This window comes from Chenopodium quinoa, unplaced genomic scaffold (genome assembly GCF_001683475.1).
Source record: "Chenopodium quinoa cultivar QQ74 unplaced genomic scaffold, ASM168347v1, whole genome shotgun sequence".
NCBI lineage: Eukaryota > Viridiplantae > Streptophyta > Magnoliopsida > Caryophyllales > Amaranthaceae > Chenopodium > Chenopodium quinoa.
In genome coordinates, this window is record NW_018744874.1 from 107279 (window position 1) to 126639 (window position 19361).

At 33.5% G+C, this 19361-nt stretch overlaps 3 protein-coding genes across 4 annotated transcripts; 2 read left to right on the plus strand and 1 right to left on the minus strand.

Moving 5' to 3' along the window:
- Nucleotides 1-1211: 1211 nt before the first annotated feature.
- On the plus strand, nucleotides 1212-2943 carry LOC110704933. Its single transcript, XM_021882742.1, has one exon. The coding sequence runs from the start codon at nucleotides 1713-1715 to the stop codon at nucleotides 2484-2486; it is 774 nt and encodes a 257-aa protein (XP_021738434.1). The 5' UTR covers nucleotides 1212-1712; the 3' UTR covers nucleotides 2487-2943.
- Nucleotides 2944-9262: 6319 nt separating this feature from the next.
- Nucleotides 9263-13198, plus strand: LOC110704935 (F-box/LRR-repeat protein At2g42720-like). Its single transcript, XM_021882743.1, has 4 exons — nucleotides 9263-10692; nucleotides 10973-11941; nucleotides 12107-12211; nucleotides 12430-13198. Exons 1-4 carry the CDS (start codon nucleotides 10285-10287, stop codon nucleotides 12754-12756), a joined length of 1809 nt encoding a protein of 602 aa, XP_021738435.1. The 5' UTR covers nucleotides 9263-10284; the 3' UTR covers nucleotides 12757-13198.
- Nucleotides 13169-17063, minus strand: LOC110704936 (protein NUCLEAR FUSION DEFECTIVE 4-like). Of its 2 annotated transcripts, XR_002508025.1 has the most exons (4): nucleotides 16333-17063; nucleotides 14481-15373; nucleotides 13441-14002; nucleotides 13169-13326 (listed from the first exon to the last, which is right to left on the minus strand). XR_002508025.1 is itself a non-coding variant. In XM_021882744.1 (3 exons), exons 1-3 carry the CDS (start codon nucleotides 16660-16662, stop codon nucleotides 13537-13539), a joined length of 1689 nt encoding a protein of 562 aa, XP_021738436.1. In that variant the 5' UTR covers nucleotides 16663-17063; the 3' UTR covers nucleotides 13169-13536. The 2 variants fall into 2 exon arrangements, 1 of the variants encoding a protein (XP_021738436.1); XM_021882744.1 differs by having other exon boundaries at nucleotides 13169-14002.
- Nucleotides 17064-19361: the final 2298 nt, after the last annotated feature.

The window sequence follows — 19361 nt, forward strand, 5'->3', positions numbered from 1 at the left end:
AAATGATAGCTAAAGATAAGCTCTTTATATTAAGCTTTTGTCGAGACAGTCCATGCATATTTTTATATATTGCCTAGATTACAGTAGATCAAGGACGAAGCAATCGATACACATGTTCAATTACTCATTATAGTTAATGTGATCTTAGAATGTGGTAGTCTTTTTTAATGTTCATCAGCATTTATTTCAGTCAGAAATATTTTTAAGAATGGTAATTTGATGCTAGTGATTGAATCCCGACTATATTATTGTTGCTTGTATTTCTCAAACTATATAATTACTTTGAAATAGAGGGAGTAATATAAATTGGGTAAAGGTGTAGGGTTAGAATGAAATATAACTTTTACACTAATATACTTGTTGAAATATAACTTTTACACTAATTACATCTTTTCGTTTGAATGTTTTTTTATTACGAAATTAGATACATACATAGTACATAAGAAAAAAAAGTGTAAAACTTTATAATTTGCAACAGTTTTCTAATGAAGGAAGTATATTTCATTAACATATATTAAATCAACAAATTGTTTATGTGCTTGGCTAAAGTGACTACTTAAGGACAATTTAGAAATTGGATCCAAAGTTTTGTTTTGTTTTTATTTTTCCATCTAAGATTTGTTTAGTTCTATGTGTCAGATCTATGGGGATTTGTAACATTTGAATCACGTATCTAAAGGAAATTTATGATAATAACAACGTTGCAAAAAAAAAAAAAAAAAAAAAAAAAAAAGGAGGTCATATTGAAAAATTACAATTCCAATTGTTAGGCAAGTACTTTGCAATTTTTACTTTTTTTCAGAGCCCTCAAAACAAGTTGTACTGTTCAGATAATCAAATCATAATATATACTCCGTACTCCGTACTTCGTAATTCATAAGGATATAACATATAATTTGTCTAAATTATATGGCATATACATACCTCAAGTTAATACATAATTAAGATTCCACTATCGTCCTTGACATCAAATACCCTCCCTTATTCTCAAGTGTCCGACTCACAAAAACAAGCTAGATTAACCCATAAAAAAATCCAATCCGATAACTTTACTTCATTATCGATTAATTAATCAAACATACAAGTCGATTACTCTAATTAATTAAAGTAATAACCATCCAAAAACTCAGTGGACACAACACGTCAAGACCAAAAATATAGTGGGTAACCCCAAATATCTTTACTTTAAATTGCCCTGAGCCCCGTGATTAATGGCATCATACACAATTTTTCTTAAACCTCACTCTTTCAAAATTCTTGTTCATACTTTCCCAAATTTGTAGGGAATGTGGTCACCCTACCTTTATATCTTAAGACCCTACATTCCCATTTTTCACATCTCTTTTATCTTTTGTCACTCTCAAGTTATAACCATCCCTTTTAATTTTTAACAATAAAGTTTGAAATTAAAATCTTCATTCAAATCTTTTATAAATTTATAAATAAATAAAACCCTCCATTATTATCATATTTTCCTTTTTAATTATACACTTACAAACCACCCCCAACTGCCCCTTTTCATCATATATAGAATTTCCTCATTTTCATAACTTATTATTAATTATTGTACACTTATTATTATTGTAGTATAACACACTACTACACTCTTCAAATTGTTTTTTCCTCCTGTACAATATTCCTCACTTGGAAAATCTTGAAGGTTTAGTATACAACGGTTGCATAAGATATCTTCGGAAAAGTTTTTTTTAGTGATGGATTGGTATTCATGGTTATCAAAAACAGGGTTAGAGTCATCAATAGTGTATGAATATGGGTTAGCATTTGCACAAAATGAGCTAGAAAAAGAGGATATATCATATTTCAACCATGAATTTCTTCAAAGTATGGGAATTACAATAGCCAAACATAGGCTAGAAATTCTCAAGTTAGCAAGAAGAGAGAAAAATCAAGCACAAAAAAGTTTAAGCTTAAGCTTGAAGCATCCAATGGCAAAACTCTTTGTTGCTTTGAAAAAGACCAAAAAGTCCTTGGCTAATTACATAGCAACCTTGGTTCATAGAGAAAATGATGGAAGAGCACTAATTGTTTTGTCAAACAAGAAGAAGAGCAACAAGAAGAACAAAATCGGCGGCGGCGGCGGCGGAGGTGGTGGTGGGATAAGCTATAGTTCAAGATGGAAGAAGGCAATGATGATGAGGAGTAGTAGTAGGAAATTAGTGATGGTTAATAGTAATTATCAAGATAGATTAATGCTTACTAATGGTGATTATTTGGGTGATTATGATGATAATAATCATGATCATGTTGATGGTGAAGGTGATCATGATGATTCAATGGTTGTGTCTACTCCTAAGCTTGATAGTTACTCAAGCCCTTTGATGTATGATCTTCATCAAAGTAAAGAAGATAATAATAATAATAATAATAAAGTTTGTGATGATGATCAAGAAGATGATGAATATTGGACTCCTGCTCTTGAAGAAATCAGGTGGGATGCTATGTTTCAAGATTTAAAACCCACTTAATTTTTCACAATTTTGTGGGTTTTTTTTTTTTTTTTAAAAAAAAATAAATTTGTTTCTTTAATTTGTGTGTGGAATGTTGAAAGATTTCTATTTTTTTTTTCTTTTATTTTGACTGTTTTTATTTCCATAATTTGAGGTTGAAAAGTAGATAGATTTTGACTTTTATAATTTTTGGGTTTTGGTGAAAAAGAAATAATCAACTTTATGGAAAAAAAAAAGTTGAGGGTGGAATTTAGTACTAAGAAGATAGAATTGTAGGTGTTTTAGATGTCAAAGTAATATTTAATATTGTGTATGTAATCTTAGACATAATTATGAGTGTAGAAAATATGTTTATCTTTGTGACTGATATGAGTTTTGGATATTGAGTTAGACCATATCAGATTCTGTAGCTCAGCTGTGTGAGAATGTATTAGATGATGATATAATAAAAGTTCATGATTTTAATTTTCTTGTACTACTGTTGTAATCTTTGTTAATTTCTTTGTCTGGCATAAGGAATTACCGTAATTGTTAATATCGATAATATATGTGATTTGAACTAGTAATACGATAACTTTATTAGGACATGGGTGGTATGATTTTGACTGATTGATAGCTAGAATTGTTGTTGGGATGATTATGTTGTTAGCAGTTTCATTTGTAAATTTTTGGTAGCAATTTACCCTGACACTGTTGCTTTTACTGCAAATTTTGAGCATCCTATGAACATTAATTCACAAAGTGTAGGTGGAAAAGATGTACTGTTACTCTGTTAGCAGACTTAGCACTCTTTTGAAGAATTTTACATAATGAGCAATATGATAGAATACACAAAATACATACTTTTGATTTTATTCTATTTTTCCCAATATGTTCACAAGTAATCTGCATATTAGCAAGACAGCACATAGCCACATACATGTCTTTTAAGTCGTTCCAATTTTATGTTACCGAACATATGAGAAACATCCTTATCTTTTAAGTCGAAACTCAAAAAAGTCATTAGATTGATAATTATGTTTCTTTTAGCTCTTACTCCCTAGTAGTTAGTCTTCAGTGATGATTTGCAGTATAATTAAACACCAATTAGTAAAATGCTTATGATTTATGAATGTACTTTATGTTTTTTGTACTGCTTTCAACTGTAGCAGGACTTTTATGAGTTGTTTTTATCTAAAATAACATTTTTTTTACTCTCCTGTATTGTAGTAACGTAGAGTTACATATACAAATCCCCTGATTATATATCAAAATAAATGCTATCTTCTAATCGTTTGCATGCAAAAATCATGAGACTAACACTTGAATTTTGTACAAGGAGGCTCTAAGTAGTATATTAATATCTCCTTTCCAAAACAAGACCTTGTTTTCAGATACTCTATATATTCCAATTACTCCGTAAGAAGTATGCTGCCAAAAATCTATGGAATGCAACATAATTGTAGTGGTAATGAAATCCCACATTGAAAGAATTTAAGAGTTACCACCACAATATAAGGCTAAGGGGCTACTCCCCTCATTGCCATGTGGTTTTGAGGTGGAACCTCCTTGGTCTTGTAAAGTGGTGGACTTACACTCCACCGTGACGGGTGCGGCCTAGACCCGTATTTAACATGGTATCAGAGCCAGGCCCACGATCTCACGATTGGGGTCTTATAGCTAAGGTATACTGGGCTAAAACACTATGGAGTGTAGTGGTAGTGAAATCCCACATTGAAAGAATTCAAGAGTTACCACCACAATATAAGGCTAAGGGGGTACTCCCCTCATTGCCAGTGGTGGACTTACACTCTCCCGTGACGGGTGCGGCCCAGACCCGTATTTAACATATTAGGGCCTATCATTGTGTATAGTGTATAGTTATCGGGTCTATCTCATGAGCCCTATTCTATTTGCTAGGTTGTATATATACTCTACCCTACACTCTAATGAAACTACGGAAAATCATTTCGTGACATGGTATCAGAGTCCATCAAATTTTAATCCCTAAATTTCTACATTCTAATCACTAAATTTCTGAAATTTTAATCTAAATTGCTACTCTACATATTTTTATGTCAACGGAAATATACACTTGATATTATTGCAGAGTCTGGTTTGCTAGGTGCTCGTCCGAAAGGTACTCCTATTGAGCAGAATCATACTATGGAGAAATCAGATTCCTTGTTCTTTTCTGATCCAGAGCAGTATCGACGGCTTGTGGGTCGTCTGATTTATTTGTCTTTTACTAGACCGGATTTGGCATACGCGGTGCATATTTTGTCTCAATTTATGCAACACCCGCGACAGGACCATTGGAAAGCGGCTCTTCGTATAGTGCGGTACTTGAAGGGATGTCCGGGTTAGGGAATTCTTTTGAGTTCAGATTGTGATTTACATATTACAGGTTGGTGTGATTCAAATTGGGCAAGTTGTCCCTTGTCGCGCCGTTTTATTTCTGGCTGGTTGGTGTTTCTTGGTGCTTCTCATATCTCTTGGAAGACTAAGAAACAGGACACTGTGGCCAAGTCTTCTTCAGAGGCCGAATTCCGCTCAATGTCTAAAACTACTGATGAGTTGAAATGGTTAAAGGCCCTTCTTCAGAGTTTGGGTGTCTCGCATCCCCGTGCTATGAGTTTGTTTTGTGATAATCAATCTGCTTTGTATATTGCGAAGAATCCGGTTTTTCATGAGCGTACCAAGCACATTGAGGTGGATTGTTATTATCTTCGTGAAGCGATTCAGGATGGTATCATTAGTCCGTCTTATGTATTAGTCCGTCTTATGTGAAGACAACGGACCAATTAGCGGATATATTCACCAAGGCTTTGAGTAAAAGTCAATTCATGTATTTACTTGGCAAGTTGGGCATTTGTGATTTGCATGCTCCAACTTGAGAGGGGGTATTAGGGCCTATTATTGTGTATAGTGTATAGTTATCGGGCCTATCTCATGAGCCCTATTCTATTTGCTAGGTTGTATATATACTCTACTCTACACTCTAATGAAACTACGGAAAATCATTTCGTGACAATAATTATGAAATCATTGTTACACTAAGGTGGCTCTGATTGTTGAAACTTATTTTAGCCCACTTGCGAGTGTTCAACATTCGAGAAAAAGAAGAATTGGTTCCACTTTATATGTTAGATGAGCTAGCTACTCCTACTACTACCAATTGATTTTAGTGAGCGTGAAGGGTAGCTCATGTGGTTAGAGGCTTAGACACTACAAGAAAACAGCGAAATTGCGACGGAAAAAGTTCGTCGTAACATATGTCAATTCCGTCGTAAAGTAGGGTTACGACGGAATTCCGTCGTAACTGGTCGTCGAAAAACCCTTTGTGGGAAAATGGCCATATTCCGACGGAATTTCCGTCGTAACCCAACTTTACGACGGAAATAATATCGTCGGACTTGAATTTGGCCTTTATTGAAGATCCGTCGCAAGCTTCCGACGGAAACAGTTTACTTTTAGCATGGAACATCTTTTGACGTGGTTTGTGGACTGAACTCTTCTCCTCCTAATTTGAGTTGCCTAGTTCCATTTCATATTATCCCAATATTTACCACTAACATATTATGGGCTTCAAGTGCCAATCATCTTGAACATGGATTTTTTTTTTCAATTATTTTTCTAAATTGAAGTTAATATTTAATCAATTTCAAGCTTTTTTTTTTAAAGATACTAGTAGATAAAAATTAAATGTGTTAAATTTTTTTATTGCAATATAAATTTAATTTTATGACAATTACTTATTTTATTTATTTATATCACTTGTTATTGTCCATTTTTTATTATTTTTTTTTCCTAATATACAATTATTATCTTTTTCCAATGGATTTTTAAATAGAACCTCTTGTCTACATGTAAGGGGAAAAAAGTTTCAGTTTAGAAGTTAAACCTCTCCTCTTTCCTAAACCCTTTAGTTATTTTTTTATTTGACATATATACGCTCTTTAATCTTATATATTACTTAGCTCTACCTGGCCACTTCCTCCAATTAATTATTCATGGCTTTAATTGTCCCAAACATGGATGAACCCTCAAAACCTCTTATCATGGTTACCATCCCCAACTCGATCACACTCACACCCACCAACTATCTTCAATGGAAGACTCAAGTCGAAGCCGTGCTCATCGGCCTCAACTTATTCGACAAACATATCGACGGCACCTTTCCATTACCATCCACAACCATTCCAACCCCCGCTTATCAAACATGGTTTCGCCAAGATAAACTAATCTTTGGCGCTCTTATTGGTACCATATCATATGATCTCTTTCCTCTTGTTTCGCAAGCCAATATAACTCATGAATTGTGGGATGAACTAGCCCAAACATATGATAAACCTAAACCTAAACCTACGCTAGACAAATTGGTGAGTTTTCGATCTCTATTATATGTTTTTGTCGTGTTTATTTTACCTAAGTTTCTTTTTAATTTTGACAGATAAAAACATACACATGTTAAATTCGTCATATTTTCTTGAATATTAACTTATTACCTTGTTTCATATTTAGTTTACACATTTGTTATTATCAATTCATAATTTCAATGCTTTATATACGTGAATCGAATTAAGCACAATAAATTGTCAAAGTAGAGACGAAGTTGTTTTTAATTTGGTACAATGTTTATTAGTAAGTTATTAACAAAGTACACAAAACTTATTGGCAGATAGAGGACAATGTGAATGAAGACGATCGAAAAGACCTAATTAGCAACTTACCTAATGATATCTTGATACACATATTATCTTTTGTGGATATAAAAACGGCAGGAAGAACTAGCCTTGTTTCGAAGAGATGGAGGTATGTTTGGACTCAATTAATTGATGTAGATATCAACGACCGGGAATCTTATGTACATAGGAAACACGTTGATAATAGTCAAGTACAAAGATTTTGTACAATGGTTACCAAGGTTATAACCGCGAATAATGCCCCCTTTCTTAATTCTTTCCGATTACATTTTCCTTTAGTCGTTGTTATTGATACGTCCAATAATTTCTCCCTTTCTAAATCCTATAAAGTGCCTCAATTTTCTCGATTATTCAAACCAATTGTTGATGCTTATGACGATATTGTTGACTACTGGATGAATTTGGCCTTAACCAAAAAGGTTCGGAGATTGGAATTGAATTTTTCAAATTTTTGCGGGGTGTGTGATGTTAGAAGCTACACAATTCGTCCGGTTTATAATGATCAATTTAATACCTTACAATCTCTTCACTTGGAAGGACTAAAAGTGGATGGACCCGTGCTCGAAAATTTTCTAGCTCATTGCCACAACCTTGATAGCCTAACGGCGAGGGCATTAAAGCTCAAAAGCCCACGAAAACTCGTGGTCTTCTCCATCAACCTGAAACACTTGGATATACATCATTGCGAAAACATGTGTACATTAAAGATTTCAGCTCCAAAACTTACTTCATTTGTATTGATCGCACGTGACAAGATTGACGAGGTAACGTACGTTTTTCTAAATTTTTATGCAGGGACAGTTTTATCCAGAATATGGATATCCGAGGATCCCTATGGATAAACTTCCCAGTTTATTAATCTCTTTCATTGAGGCATGCCCTTTGTTGCATACCTTCAAGTTGGAGGTACGCTTTTGGATTCAATTTTTATAAACATTGGTCTTATTTAGGTTAAACATGGTATCTTATTGTAGTATATATTTTGCATGCACCCTCTATGTATAAACTTTGGTCTTATTTGTTAAACATGGTATCTTATTGTACTATTGTATTATATATTTTGCATGCACCCTCTATGACTAAGTGAGATCAAAAGTAATATTCTTCCTTTGTTTTCTTTTATATGCAATACTTGTATTTAACGTCTGTTTATTAGTTATCAAATTGCAAAAATTTAATTATAATAAAGTATAAATCAAGATAGATCTAACCAGATCTCACATAACTTAGTTTTTTCCTTAACGATAAATCATCCAAGCTAGTCAAAGTAAAGTTTACAAATATTGTAAAACTCAAAGTGTTGCACATAATAAAAAATGGAGGAAATACTAAATAATACAGTAACGTTGGTCGTCACCAATTATGTATGGTAGTAGTCAGTTGATGGTTGAGCATACCAATTTTACGAGTTAAGACTGTATATGTATTATTTCAATGTAGAGTCGATGTCTGTACGTACTAGTTTAGTTGTTAAAGGTGTCTGAAATATTATTTCTATGGCTTATACTTCATAAGAAATAATATTAAATAATATCATGATCTCATAGTATGTCTATATTATTGTTTTTTAAGTTTCACATTTCATATATTTTTTAAATGACACACTTTCCTTTCAACGCGACATATTGATTATTAACGACTAGTTTATGTTGGCTCACAGCTATGGCCTATGCTTCAACACGCAAAGCTAAAAACAATATCATCAGGAAGAAGGGGTGTTAAGAATAAGTACGAAATGCGTAAACATGATCAACTTAAGGTTTTAGAGATTGTTGGATTTGATGAAAGTGCAACTCTAGCTGATTTTGTGTTTTGTATTACTCAAAATGCTCCGATGCTTAAGAAGATTATTTGTGATCCTCATTGTCCGCGATCAGACGGGGGATATCTACACAATGTAAAGGACAACTGTAATATTGACAAAATAGCCCTTGCGAGAAGACAAGCCAAGTGGCTTGCACAGCAAATTCAAGAGGGCATTGATGTAGTAGTTCTATGAATGATCAAAATTCTGAAATACTCTGTAATACTCCCTCCGTCCCTAAATTACATTCCTCTTTCTAGCATTTATTCCTCACATAATAGAAAGAAAGAGGAATGTAATTTAGGGACGGAGGGAGTAACTTTTCTTTGTTTTTCTTATTATATGTCTACTTAATCAAATCAATGATGTCCTTAAATATGACACGTATCATGATTGGTTATTGTAATATTTTTTTAGTGTATGATTAATGTTTACAAAAACTATTACTCCATACATAGTATATGGTTAATACATAGTTTTTTTTTTTTTTTTTTTTTTTGAGGGGAAATAGAGCTAATGCATTAATTCATGGACAAATTGTCCGAGAGTAATACATAGTATTTGAAAAGCATAGTTTGATACACAATTTTTTTTTTTTTTTTACTTTTTAAACACAAATTTATATGCGAAGTATGTGGTTTAACGGAGGTAGTATGTTTTTCTCGTCAGTTTGTTTTTTCTTTCTTAGGACTTGCCGCTCTCTTGCAAGTTTTAATGGTGCGATTGAAAAACGGAGGAAAGATACCTTCCAAATAAAAAGACAATTAAGGAGTGTTCTATAGCTTCTAACAACAACGGAATATCCCAATTCTGATCCCAAACATGGATAATATACTTATCTTATACGTAGTATACAAGTATATACTTGCATAGCTTAAAAATTGATTTTTTTTTTTTTTATTTTTTTTTTATTGACAGGTAAATATTGAATTTCAGAATCAATAACTTTCATAATAATTTTTTTTTAAAATCATTTCAAATCCGGTAATATTCATTTTTTCCATATCTTAAATGTTATTCCATATAATTTTATAAAACAACTCTTCGTATTTAATATATTTTAAAAAAAAAAATAATAGTTATCCACTAGCATTATTTAAAAAAAAACACTATATAAAATTATCAATTCATATTTTTTAAAAAAAATTTATTATCCTTGAAAGTTATCCACTAGCATTATTTTTATGTTGACATTATTTTTTAGTACTCCATACTTGGTTGTCAAAAAAAATAAGTACTCCATACTTATCTAATTATCTTATAGGAGTATATATATACAAAGTAGTTTAGGGTTTCCAACAACAATAACCCAATTCTAATCCAAAAAATGGATGAACCCTCAAAACCTGTCATCATGGTTACCATCCCCAACTCAATCACACTCACATCCACCAATTATCATTCATGGAAAACTCAAGTCAAAGCCGCGCTCATCGCCTTCGACTTATTCGACAAACATATCGATTGCGCCCTACCATCCACCACCAATCGAATATGGTTTCGCCAAGATAAGCTAATATTTGGTGTCCTTATTGGTACCATATCAAACGATCTCTTTCCTCTTGTTTCGCAAGCCAAAACAAGTCGTGAATTGTGGGATATACTAGCCAAAACCTTTGATAAACCCCTAAACAATGTTTCCGAGTGTTCGCATCTAATTATAGATTTAACCTCACCCCCTTCTTCGCCATCGAATAATGAACCCAATCCACCCATCCCTAAGCAGAAGAGAAGAGTGAGTTTTCAACCTTTGAATTTTAACCCTTTGATTTATTTTTTTATATTCATATTTCATATATTTTTTATCTTGGTTGTATTTTTATGGAGTAGTAACAAATAAAATAATTATCAAGGGATCGGATTCATTCAATCTTTCGTACGTAGTAGTTTCAATTCGATCAGTTATGGTGGAAAAAAGAGAAATCGATGATTTTTTTATTTATTGCACTACATGATTTCATTTTCAATTATCAAATAGATTAACTCTACATATATACACAAAAAATTGTTTGCAGAGAAAGAACAATGTGAAAGAAGGCGAACGAATGGACCGACTTAGCAACTTACCTCATGATATCATGGTACACATATTATCTTTAGTAGACATAAAATCAGCAGCAAGAAGTAGCCTTGTTTCCAAGAGATGGAGGTATGTTTGGACTCACTTAGTTAATCTAGTTTTCGAGGCCCCGGAATCTTATGACTTTAGCCCACGACAACTTATCAAAGGACTTGATGATACTCAAGTAGAAAAATTTTGTACAATGGTTAACAAGGTTATGACCGCGAATTGTGCAACATTTTTAAATTCCTTCCGAATATGTTTTCCTCTAAAGAAACCCACCTCGAATGGGATTGATAATAGATTAAATTTCTTGTATCATCTAAGGAACTCCAATCTTGGTGATATTAATAAGTGGATTGAATTCGCCTTAACAAAAAGGGTTCGAAATTTTGAGTTGAACTTGTCAGATTTCCAAGGGAATATTGTTGTTAATAGTTACACAATTCGGAAGGACTTTTTCCTAGTTCGCCCGGTTTATAATGATCATCTTTATACCTTACAATCTCTTCACCTTGAAGGCTTGAATATGGATGGACCCGTGCTCGAAAACGTCCTAGCATATTGTCTCAATCTTGAGTGTCTAACGGCGAGGTCATTAAGGTACCATTCGTCACCATCGAGGTCTAGTTTTGATTATACACAAAATCAACATCGACATCTTGTTGTTTCCTCCCTCAAGCTGAAATACTTGGAGATATGTCACTGCTTTGACATAAAGTCTTTAAAGATATCAGCTCCAAAACTTACTTCGTTTACATATTTCGCGAATTATGGTAGTATAGAGGTGGAGTATACTAATGTTCCATCACTAGTGAATGTGACTTTTGGAGATCATTATTGCTTTCATATTCTTCATAATTTGCATCTTCTTTCATCTTTCTCACATCAACTTGAGAAGCTTGCTATTCATTGGAATCAGGTTAGTTTGGGGAGAAAACATCTATGAGTAAGTGCGTCGTCTTACCATCATTAGACCACTTTAATTTGTATGTGACTCGCTCTAAGGTGGTCTTATGATGGTAAGACGATTTTAATTATAAAGTTTGTATAACTTAACCCGGTGTTCTTTCAAATCTGTATGTAGGTGAATCGTGTTGCATATGGATTGAATGTGATCCTTAGGAACAACCTTCTCGATTTAAAGTCTTTCATTGAGAAATGCCCTATGTTGCATACCTTCAAGTTGGAGGTACAATTATTTTGTTGCACTTTTTAATTTATAAACTTTAAGGTGTCGAGATGCTACTTAAAAGTCAGTCTAAGACATTAGGTTGAATAATCTTGTCTGTATCATTTTCCTTTTCTTAATTATTTAAGATTCTCATTCGATACCTTTTTTTTTAATTGATGCACTTTCCTTTCAAGGCAACAGTATTGTATTGACTAGTTTACGTTTGTTTGCATCAGCTGTGGCCTTTGTCGAAACAAGCAGTGCCAATGTCAGGACAAAGGGATGTTACGATCAATTACGAGATGCATAAACATAATCAACTCAAGGTTTTGGAGATTGTTGGATTTGATGGAAGTGCATCTCTTGCTGAGTTTGTGTTTTGTGTCACTCAAAATGCTCCGATGCTTAAGAAGATTATATGTGATTATCGCTGTCCCCGATCAAAGGGAAATGCTCACAAATGGTATGACCTTCAATATATTGATAGAAAAGGCTTTGTGAGAAGACAAGCCAAGTTGCTTGCCAAGCAAATTAGAGGAGGCGTTGATGTGGTGATTCTATGAATGATCAATAATCTTCTTTTATACCCTTTTGTTCCAAAATAAATTACCCGTTTCTCTTTGGCAAACATTTTGGAGAATATTGTGAGGTTGTCTTTTTTTTTAGGAAAGCACGAATATTTACTCTTTAAGTACTTTAGAATGCTCTTTGAATTCATCTTGTTGTCACGGTCCGACTTCAAGTCCCTCAAATGGAGTGAATGAAGGTCTGCTCCCTGCTTTTACGACTCTCAGCAACTCTGATCTTGCTGAGTGTCCTTTGATAATGTCGTACAGTACGACCATTTCAAAGGCAGCAGGAAGAAATCGAATTTTGCAAAAGGCAACAGGGTTAGATTCACGGTAAAATTGATCTGTGTACCAGTAAATATAAAATAATGTGAAAGTAGAAGCAGAATGCAAGAACAAAAACATGTAAGCAATAAATGACATTTGCTTGTTTTCATTTATAAAGGTGTATAGAAAGATTGTACATAACATTGTTAGGACAATGACCTCTAGATCTTATCCAGATGTGATAGCGCGATAAACTTTCAAGGACAAGCCTCTAGAGCAATAATCTGACAGCATACACTGAAAATTTTGAATAAAAATGAGTATTACATTCAACTGGAAATCACAGAGCAAATAAAATCATTGCTCTTTAGGTTTCCAAATTTCAAGTATAATAAAAATGACACAACTTACCTCACAAAATGTACCAGACCAATTATACAAAGGAGTACATGTGTGGTAGGTAGCACAGGATTAATCTGATCTACAATTTCTGCAGCCACCTTCTCATCAATGATCTGATCTTTGACGTGAACGGAATGAACCTCCAGCATACAGCATTTGATATACAGGTCTTATTCTTAGCGTAAGTATTACGCTTAGTAAGGATCCCAACCCACAAAGTCCAGCAAGAACAAAGAATGTAAGCTTAAAGCAAGAAGCCCCGATGCAGATTGATAATCCTTGCTTGTTGGCTTCGGCATCATATACATGACCAGCAAGCATTCCTGAGAAAAGCAGAGCACCAATGGGATTGCCAAACTGTATAAAGTTGTATATAACACCGAAATGTTTAAGACCAAATAGCTCAGAGGCTGTTGGAATCATTATTGCAGTCTGAACTCCGTAGCAGATCCCAAGCGATGCAGTTGCCACAAGAAGGGTACCGGTGAGAGCATATGCATAAAAAAGGAATGCTACGACCATAATCAATTGAGTGACTGTCATCCAAACAGTCCGAGGAATTAAATGTAATCTGCAAAGCAAATGTTTAGCAGTCAGCTTCATGCTCCAAGAGTTCAAGTCCAGAATATCTAAGTCGAGATTACTTGAACATGAAATGCCAAACAGGAGATGTTTTTAGCTGAGTAACTGTCATCCAAATAAACTATTAACATAACATGCAGTACTTTATATAAAGTGAATTTTTATGGACTAAGAGTTCTAATATAATAGTTGCAAATACTAGAAGATCATTTCCTATGGCTATGAATTTAAAAACGAGTTGAACATCATATTTATGCAAATGGTAATATAGAAGAACATCAACTTCCAAAATATTCAGAAGAAGATATTGCAAACAAGGATTCTCTTTGAATTGTAACATGGTCATCTCTACCTGGCACACTTGACTGAAGAGCGTTTACTATAGCTTATGTAGCTAGAACGAGAGTTAAAACTGGACAGTGAAACATCATCTATTTCTAATTAAGTAAATCAGAAAACATTATCACCTGACGAAATATTCTGAAACTGCACCTCCACCCAGGCGTCCAACGAAATTGCAGATAGAAAAAAGGGACAAGAGTATGGTAGTGTCATGCTCTTCTTGGGCGTAACCTATCTGAGCCAAATTGTTAAGAACAGTCACTCCAGTACCAACTCCTAGAAAGTACACTACCCACAAAAGCCAAAAATCGGCCTTGATCAAAACCTCACGGAAAGTGAAATCATCTCCTCTACGGGGTCTCCTTTTCTGTTTTACAGCACCCTCTCCAACAGCAAGAAGGATGTCCAAATCAGAAGCATCTTCCCCCTCTCGAAAACTCCCAAATTCTGAAGAGGATTTTACCAGCAAGGGTTCTGTTTGTATCGATTCATCTGTATCTGACACCAATTTGTCTGAAGAATCAACAGGTCCAGTAAGTCTTTTTTTGGAGGGAAATAATGTCATCTTGATAGGGATTGCAAGAGGAGCCATCATTAATATAACCATAACAACAATAAATGCATAGCAAACAGCTCTCCGGACAGAAAGTTTATCAGCAATAATTGTCGTTGTGAGGAGATAAATTCCAAGAAATATACTTGCCCCTTGAGTAAATAGGAAATGGCTCTTTTCAGAAGTGTCCTCTCCAGATGCTGGTGTACAAGGTCTGATGAAGTACATCAGGGTAAAGCATATGATTGGGATGCCGAATGTGAGGAATAGGAGTAGTGATGTATCAGATTTTTTAAGCACCATATCATATATCTCTGTATATATTGCAGCACTTAGACCAACATAACCCTTCAGAAGACCGGCAACTGTGCCCCTACTCATAGGGAAGTTCCTCATGTTGGTGACAAGAACAGCTGTCCCAAAAAATGCGCTGCTATTAGCCCCAATAACCATTGCAAGCCACAGCTGATCATAGGAACGGGGTGGAGTTACAATAAGATAATGAGAGTGATGCTAATACAATTGTCGGACTAGAGAACAAGATGAACCAACTTGGCACCAATGCAGAACAAAGTTTGTGGATCTAACAATTAGTTTATATTATAATGCCAAACTACTTAATATAGGTTGATTATAATATTTGATGTAAAGCAGCAAGTTTGACTAGTTTAAGCCCAAAATTCCAGCTTAAAAAATAAAAGCATGGAACAGGACATTAACCTTGAAGCAACTCACAATAAAAAAATTGCATAGAGTTTTCTCATTACACAGCATTAAACCATCCTTTCATACATTGAAACATTTACTAAAAAAGTTCTATTAATGTTTCTAATTTCTTATCCCTCCGTTTCATATTGTTCGTTCTGCCTACAATCTTTTTGTGAGACAAAATTGATCAAAGTACAGGAGAAAAAATTTGAAAAGGATGGAGTACTGTGTTCTTTGCCTTTACAAGATATACTGCCCCTATAAATTGACATTCCTACTATAATCTACAGATTCCTACATTTTTACCAAAGGTACAATTGTTCTTTATTCTACAATACCACCACAATTCAAGCAGGTCCATCCAACAAGAGACTAAACCGACACTTTTATCTTCCTTTATATACACCAAGGCTACTTTCTTTTATTTTTTTTCACATTTGTTCATTTTCAAACACTCCTAAGGATGAAATATGAGTGGCTAAGAGGCCTTTGCATAACCAATTTCAACTATTGCACTAAAAATAACCCCATAAAATCAATCAATTTCAAATTGGATACTTAAAAAAAAAACACACACACACACACAATACACGTGAAATCGTCAAAATCTATTAACTTCAGATTCCAAGATTTGAACTTTTTCACACACCAAACAAAAAAAATGTAAGCTTTGAAAAAGGGTGATTAAGAAAAGCAAAGAAACAAGAAGTTCATACCAGCCAAAAAGGCAAATTGGAAACAGTCTGTGAAACAGCAAGCCAAAGAACTCCATAACCCAGAAAACAGCCTAAAGCACCAAAAGAAAGAACAACCCAAGGTGGAAACTTGTTACAAGCAATGCCTGGCAAAATTCCAACACTTTCACCAATATCATTTGCAACACCCAGAATTGTAATCTGCTGTTGTGTAAAACCCAGTACAGATTTCAATGAAGGTGAAAAAAGAGGGAAATTATACGAATTTCCTGCTGAAAATTCAACCCAAACTGCTGCTGCTAACCCTATCCATGGTGGTCTTGTACCAGATTTTAGTGCAATTTCTGGCATTTCTTTTTCTTTGCTGCTTTTGTTGACTAGTTTTCTTTTCTGGGGTTGTTAAACTTTGACAAAGATGGGATTTTTTTTGTTGTTACTATTTGAGCATATTCTAAAATGAGGCTGAAAATACTCGATTTCAATAGCAACTATAATTTGTAACTCAGATTTTATTTTGGCAATAAGATTGAAAATTTTAGTGTTTGTTGTTTTTGGGATGAATGATGGAATGAAAGGGGGATTGAAGTGGGAGGATAGTAGCTACTCTAGCTAGCCACCTGCTCACTTAGAAGTTGGAATTATTACCAGACCCCTATTTCACTACTATTTGGCATCTAATAATTGATAATTCCTTGCCGTGTTACTCTATCTTTCAATTTGATACTGTAGTTTCTGCTTCCGCTGCTCATTTTTCACGAGGCCTGTTAATTACTACCTCCGGTCCAAATTACTCGCAACTTTGAGGTATTATTTATGAGATATAAAATATTTCAAAGTTGCGAATAATTTGGACCGGAGGTAGTATTTTATTTTCAAAAAAAAAAAAAACAAAAACAAAAACAAAAAAAAAATTGATATTAGTATTAGAAATGACTCAAGGAGTGTTGTCGGAGTTTGCAATAAAGGGGTACTCTGTATATCATTAATGGACAATGGGGCAATGGGTCATTCACTCATTTGGTAAGGACTACAAGTTTGGTTGGGATTTGATATCCCAAAAAATAATATTCCCTTCGTGATTTTGTTCCTTAATTATATGTCTATTGCTCTCTGTTATGTGGAAAATAAATTAAAGAAATAGGAATCTAATTAAGGGACGGGGGAGTACTATGTACACAGTAATACTCTATTCAGGAAGGATAAAATTATAAAAACAGACTCAACTTTTCATTAGGTCAATAAAACAAAAAAATATTGACCATAGTCTATTACTAATTATATTACAATTATATATACATATATATATATATGTGTGTGTGTGTATAGGTAGTATCCAAATAATGAGTATGAAATTTTTATAATTAATTTAAATGGTACTCCCTTCATTTTTTTTTATATGCATCACTTGGGAATGCACATAGTTTTAGGAAATAAATATAATATTGTGAGTGGATGAATAAATTATTATAACAAAAGTATGATGGGAGCATGAAAAAGAAAATATGTGAGAGAGAATAGATATTTTATTATTTAAGTGGGGACATAGAAGAGAGAGAAATGATAAAATAATTTGAGTGAGGTTTAAAGTAAGTGAGAGTAATAATAAAATATATTATAACTTTATCAAATATAGAAGTGATGCATATAAAAAAAACACCTATAAGAGGAAAATGATGCATATAAAAAAAAATAGAGGGAGTATATATATATATATATATATATATATATATATATATATATATATATATATATATATATATATATATATATATATATACCAATCAACTGCAATTGAAAGGAAGAAATGGATCTAGGAACACCCTAGTTAGATTTGTTTTGTACAATTTGATTTGGAGCCAAGCCTGGGTTTGAATTTGAAAAGAAATTTCATTGGAAACATTGTTAAAGAGACTTTTCGATTTCATACATATACCTTCCCTATCAAAGCGTAAAACAAGTAGTCTTTTTTTCTTTTCCTTATACAATCAACAGAAACAACTCTGCTCGAACCCGATTTTTTAAATCAAAAATATACCAACCCGATTCCAATTCTTTAATTACCGAGAAACAAAGAAGAGAGAATGATGATGTTAATGGTCCGCTAACCAATGATTTTAACGTATCTATTTAGAGGTTGAAATTATACTTTTACCCTCAACTTATAAGGTGCAAAGACCAATATATCCCTTGATAAACATTAATTGTTTAATAAAATATTAACTTGTATCTTCTCATAACAGTAAGGTTATAACAGTAAATTTATTATATCATTCTAACTTATTGTCACAACTAGCCAAATAAGAGCGTTTTTTTAAAGAGAAAATACAAGATCTCAACATGAGATAATTGATATGTATCTCAAAAGGGTATATTTGTCATTTCTAGTCCATAATAGAACTTCAGCCAAAAATGGAAGAAGTTTACGGGAGAAATGGAAAAGGTTTAAGGGGCTTCAATGGAGGACGATCTAAACCTTTCTTTTCTCCCTTTATAGTTTGGATTTTCGTTTAACCAGCCATTGATAATATGGTGGTGACAGTGGTTGTTCAATGCCTACTCCTATGGAGGAGGAGGGAGCAAGCATGAAGAAGATGAGGATGAAAAAGATGGGGCATGAAGAAGAAAGCATAAAAGATAGTACAAAAAATTTTAAAAAAAATTTATATAATTTTTCTTATTTACAAATAACGAACGACTCGGGGGCGTTGGATAAGCTAGCTAAAAGTAAAAAGATTAAATTAAAATGAATATTAATTACACCGATCGACGCGTGATTTTGTCATGCTTCCCCAAATTTATACCACTTTTGGTAGTATTTTAAATACTTATCCAACGTCCCAGGGGCGTTCGTTAGCAAGATTCTTACAAATATACCGTTTTTAAATACTCAATCCCACCCTCTAATCTTTAAAGTTCGAGATTTTTTTGTTGAGAACTGATTGAAAGAGACTTATGAGCTCAAAATAATGCAGTAGTACTAATAAATCCACCTATTTTTGGTTGAATTAATTGAATGCTTTTTTTTTTTTTTTTTGAACTAATTAAAGTTT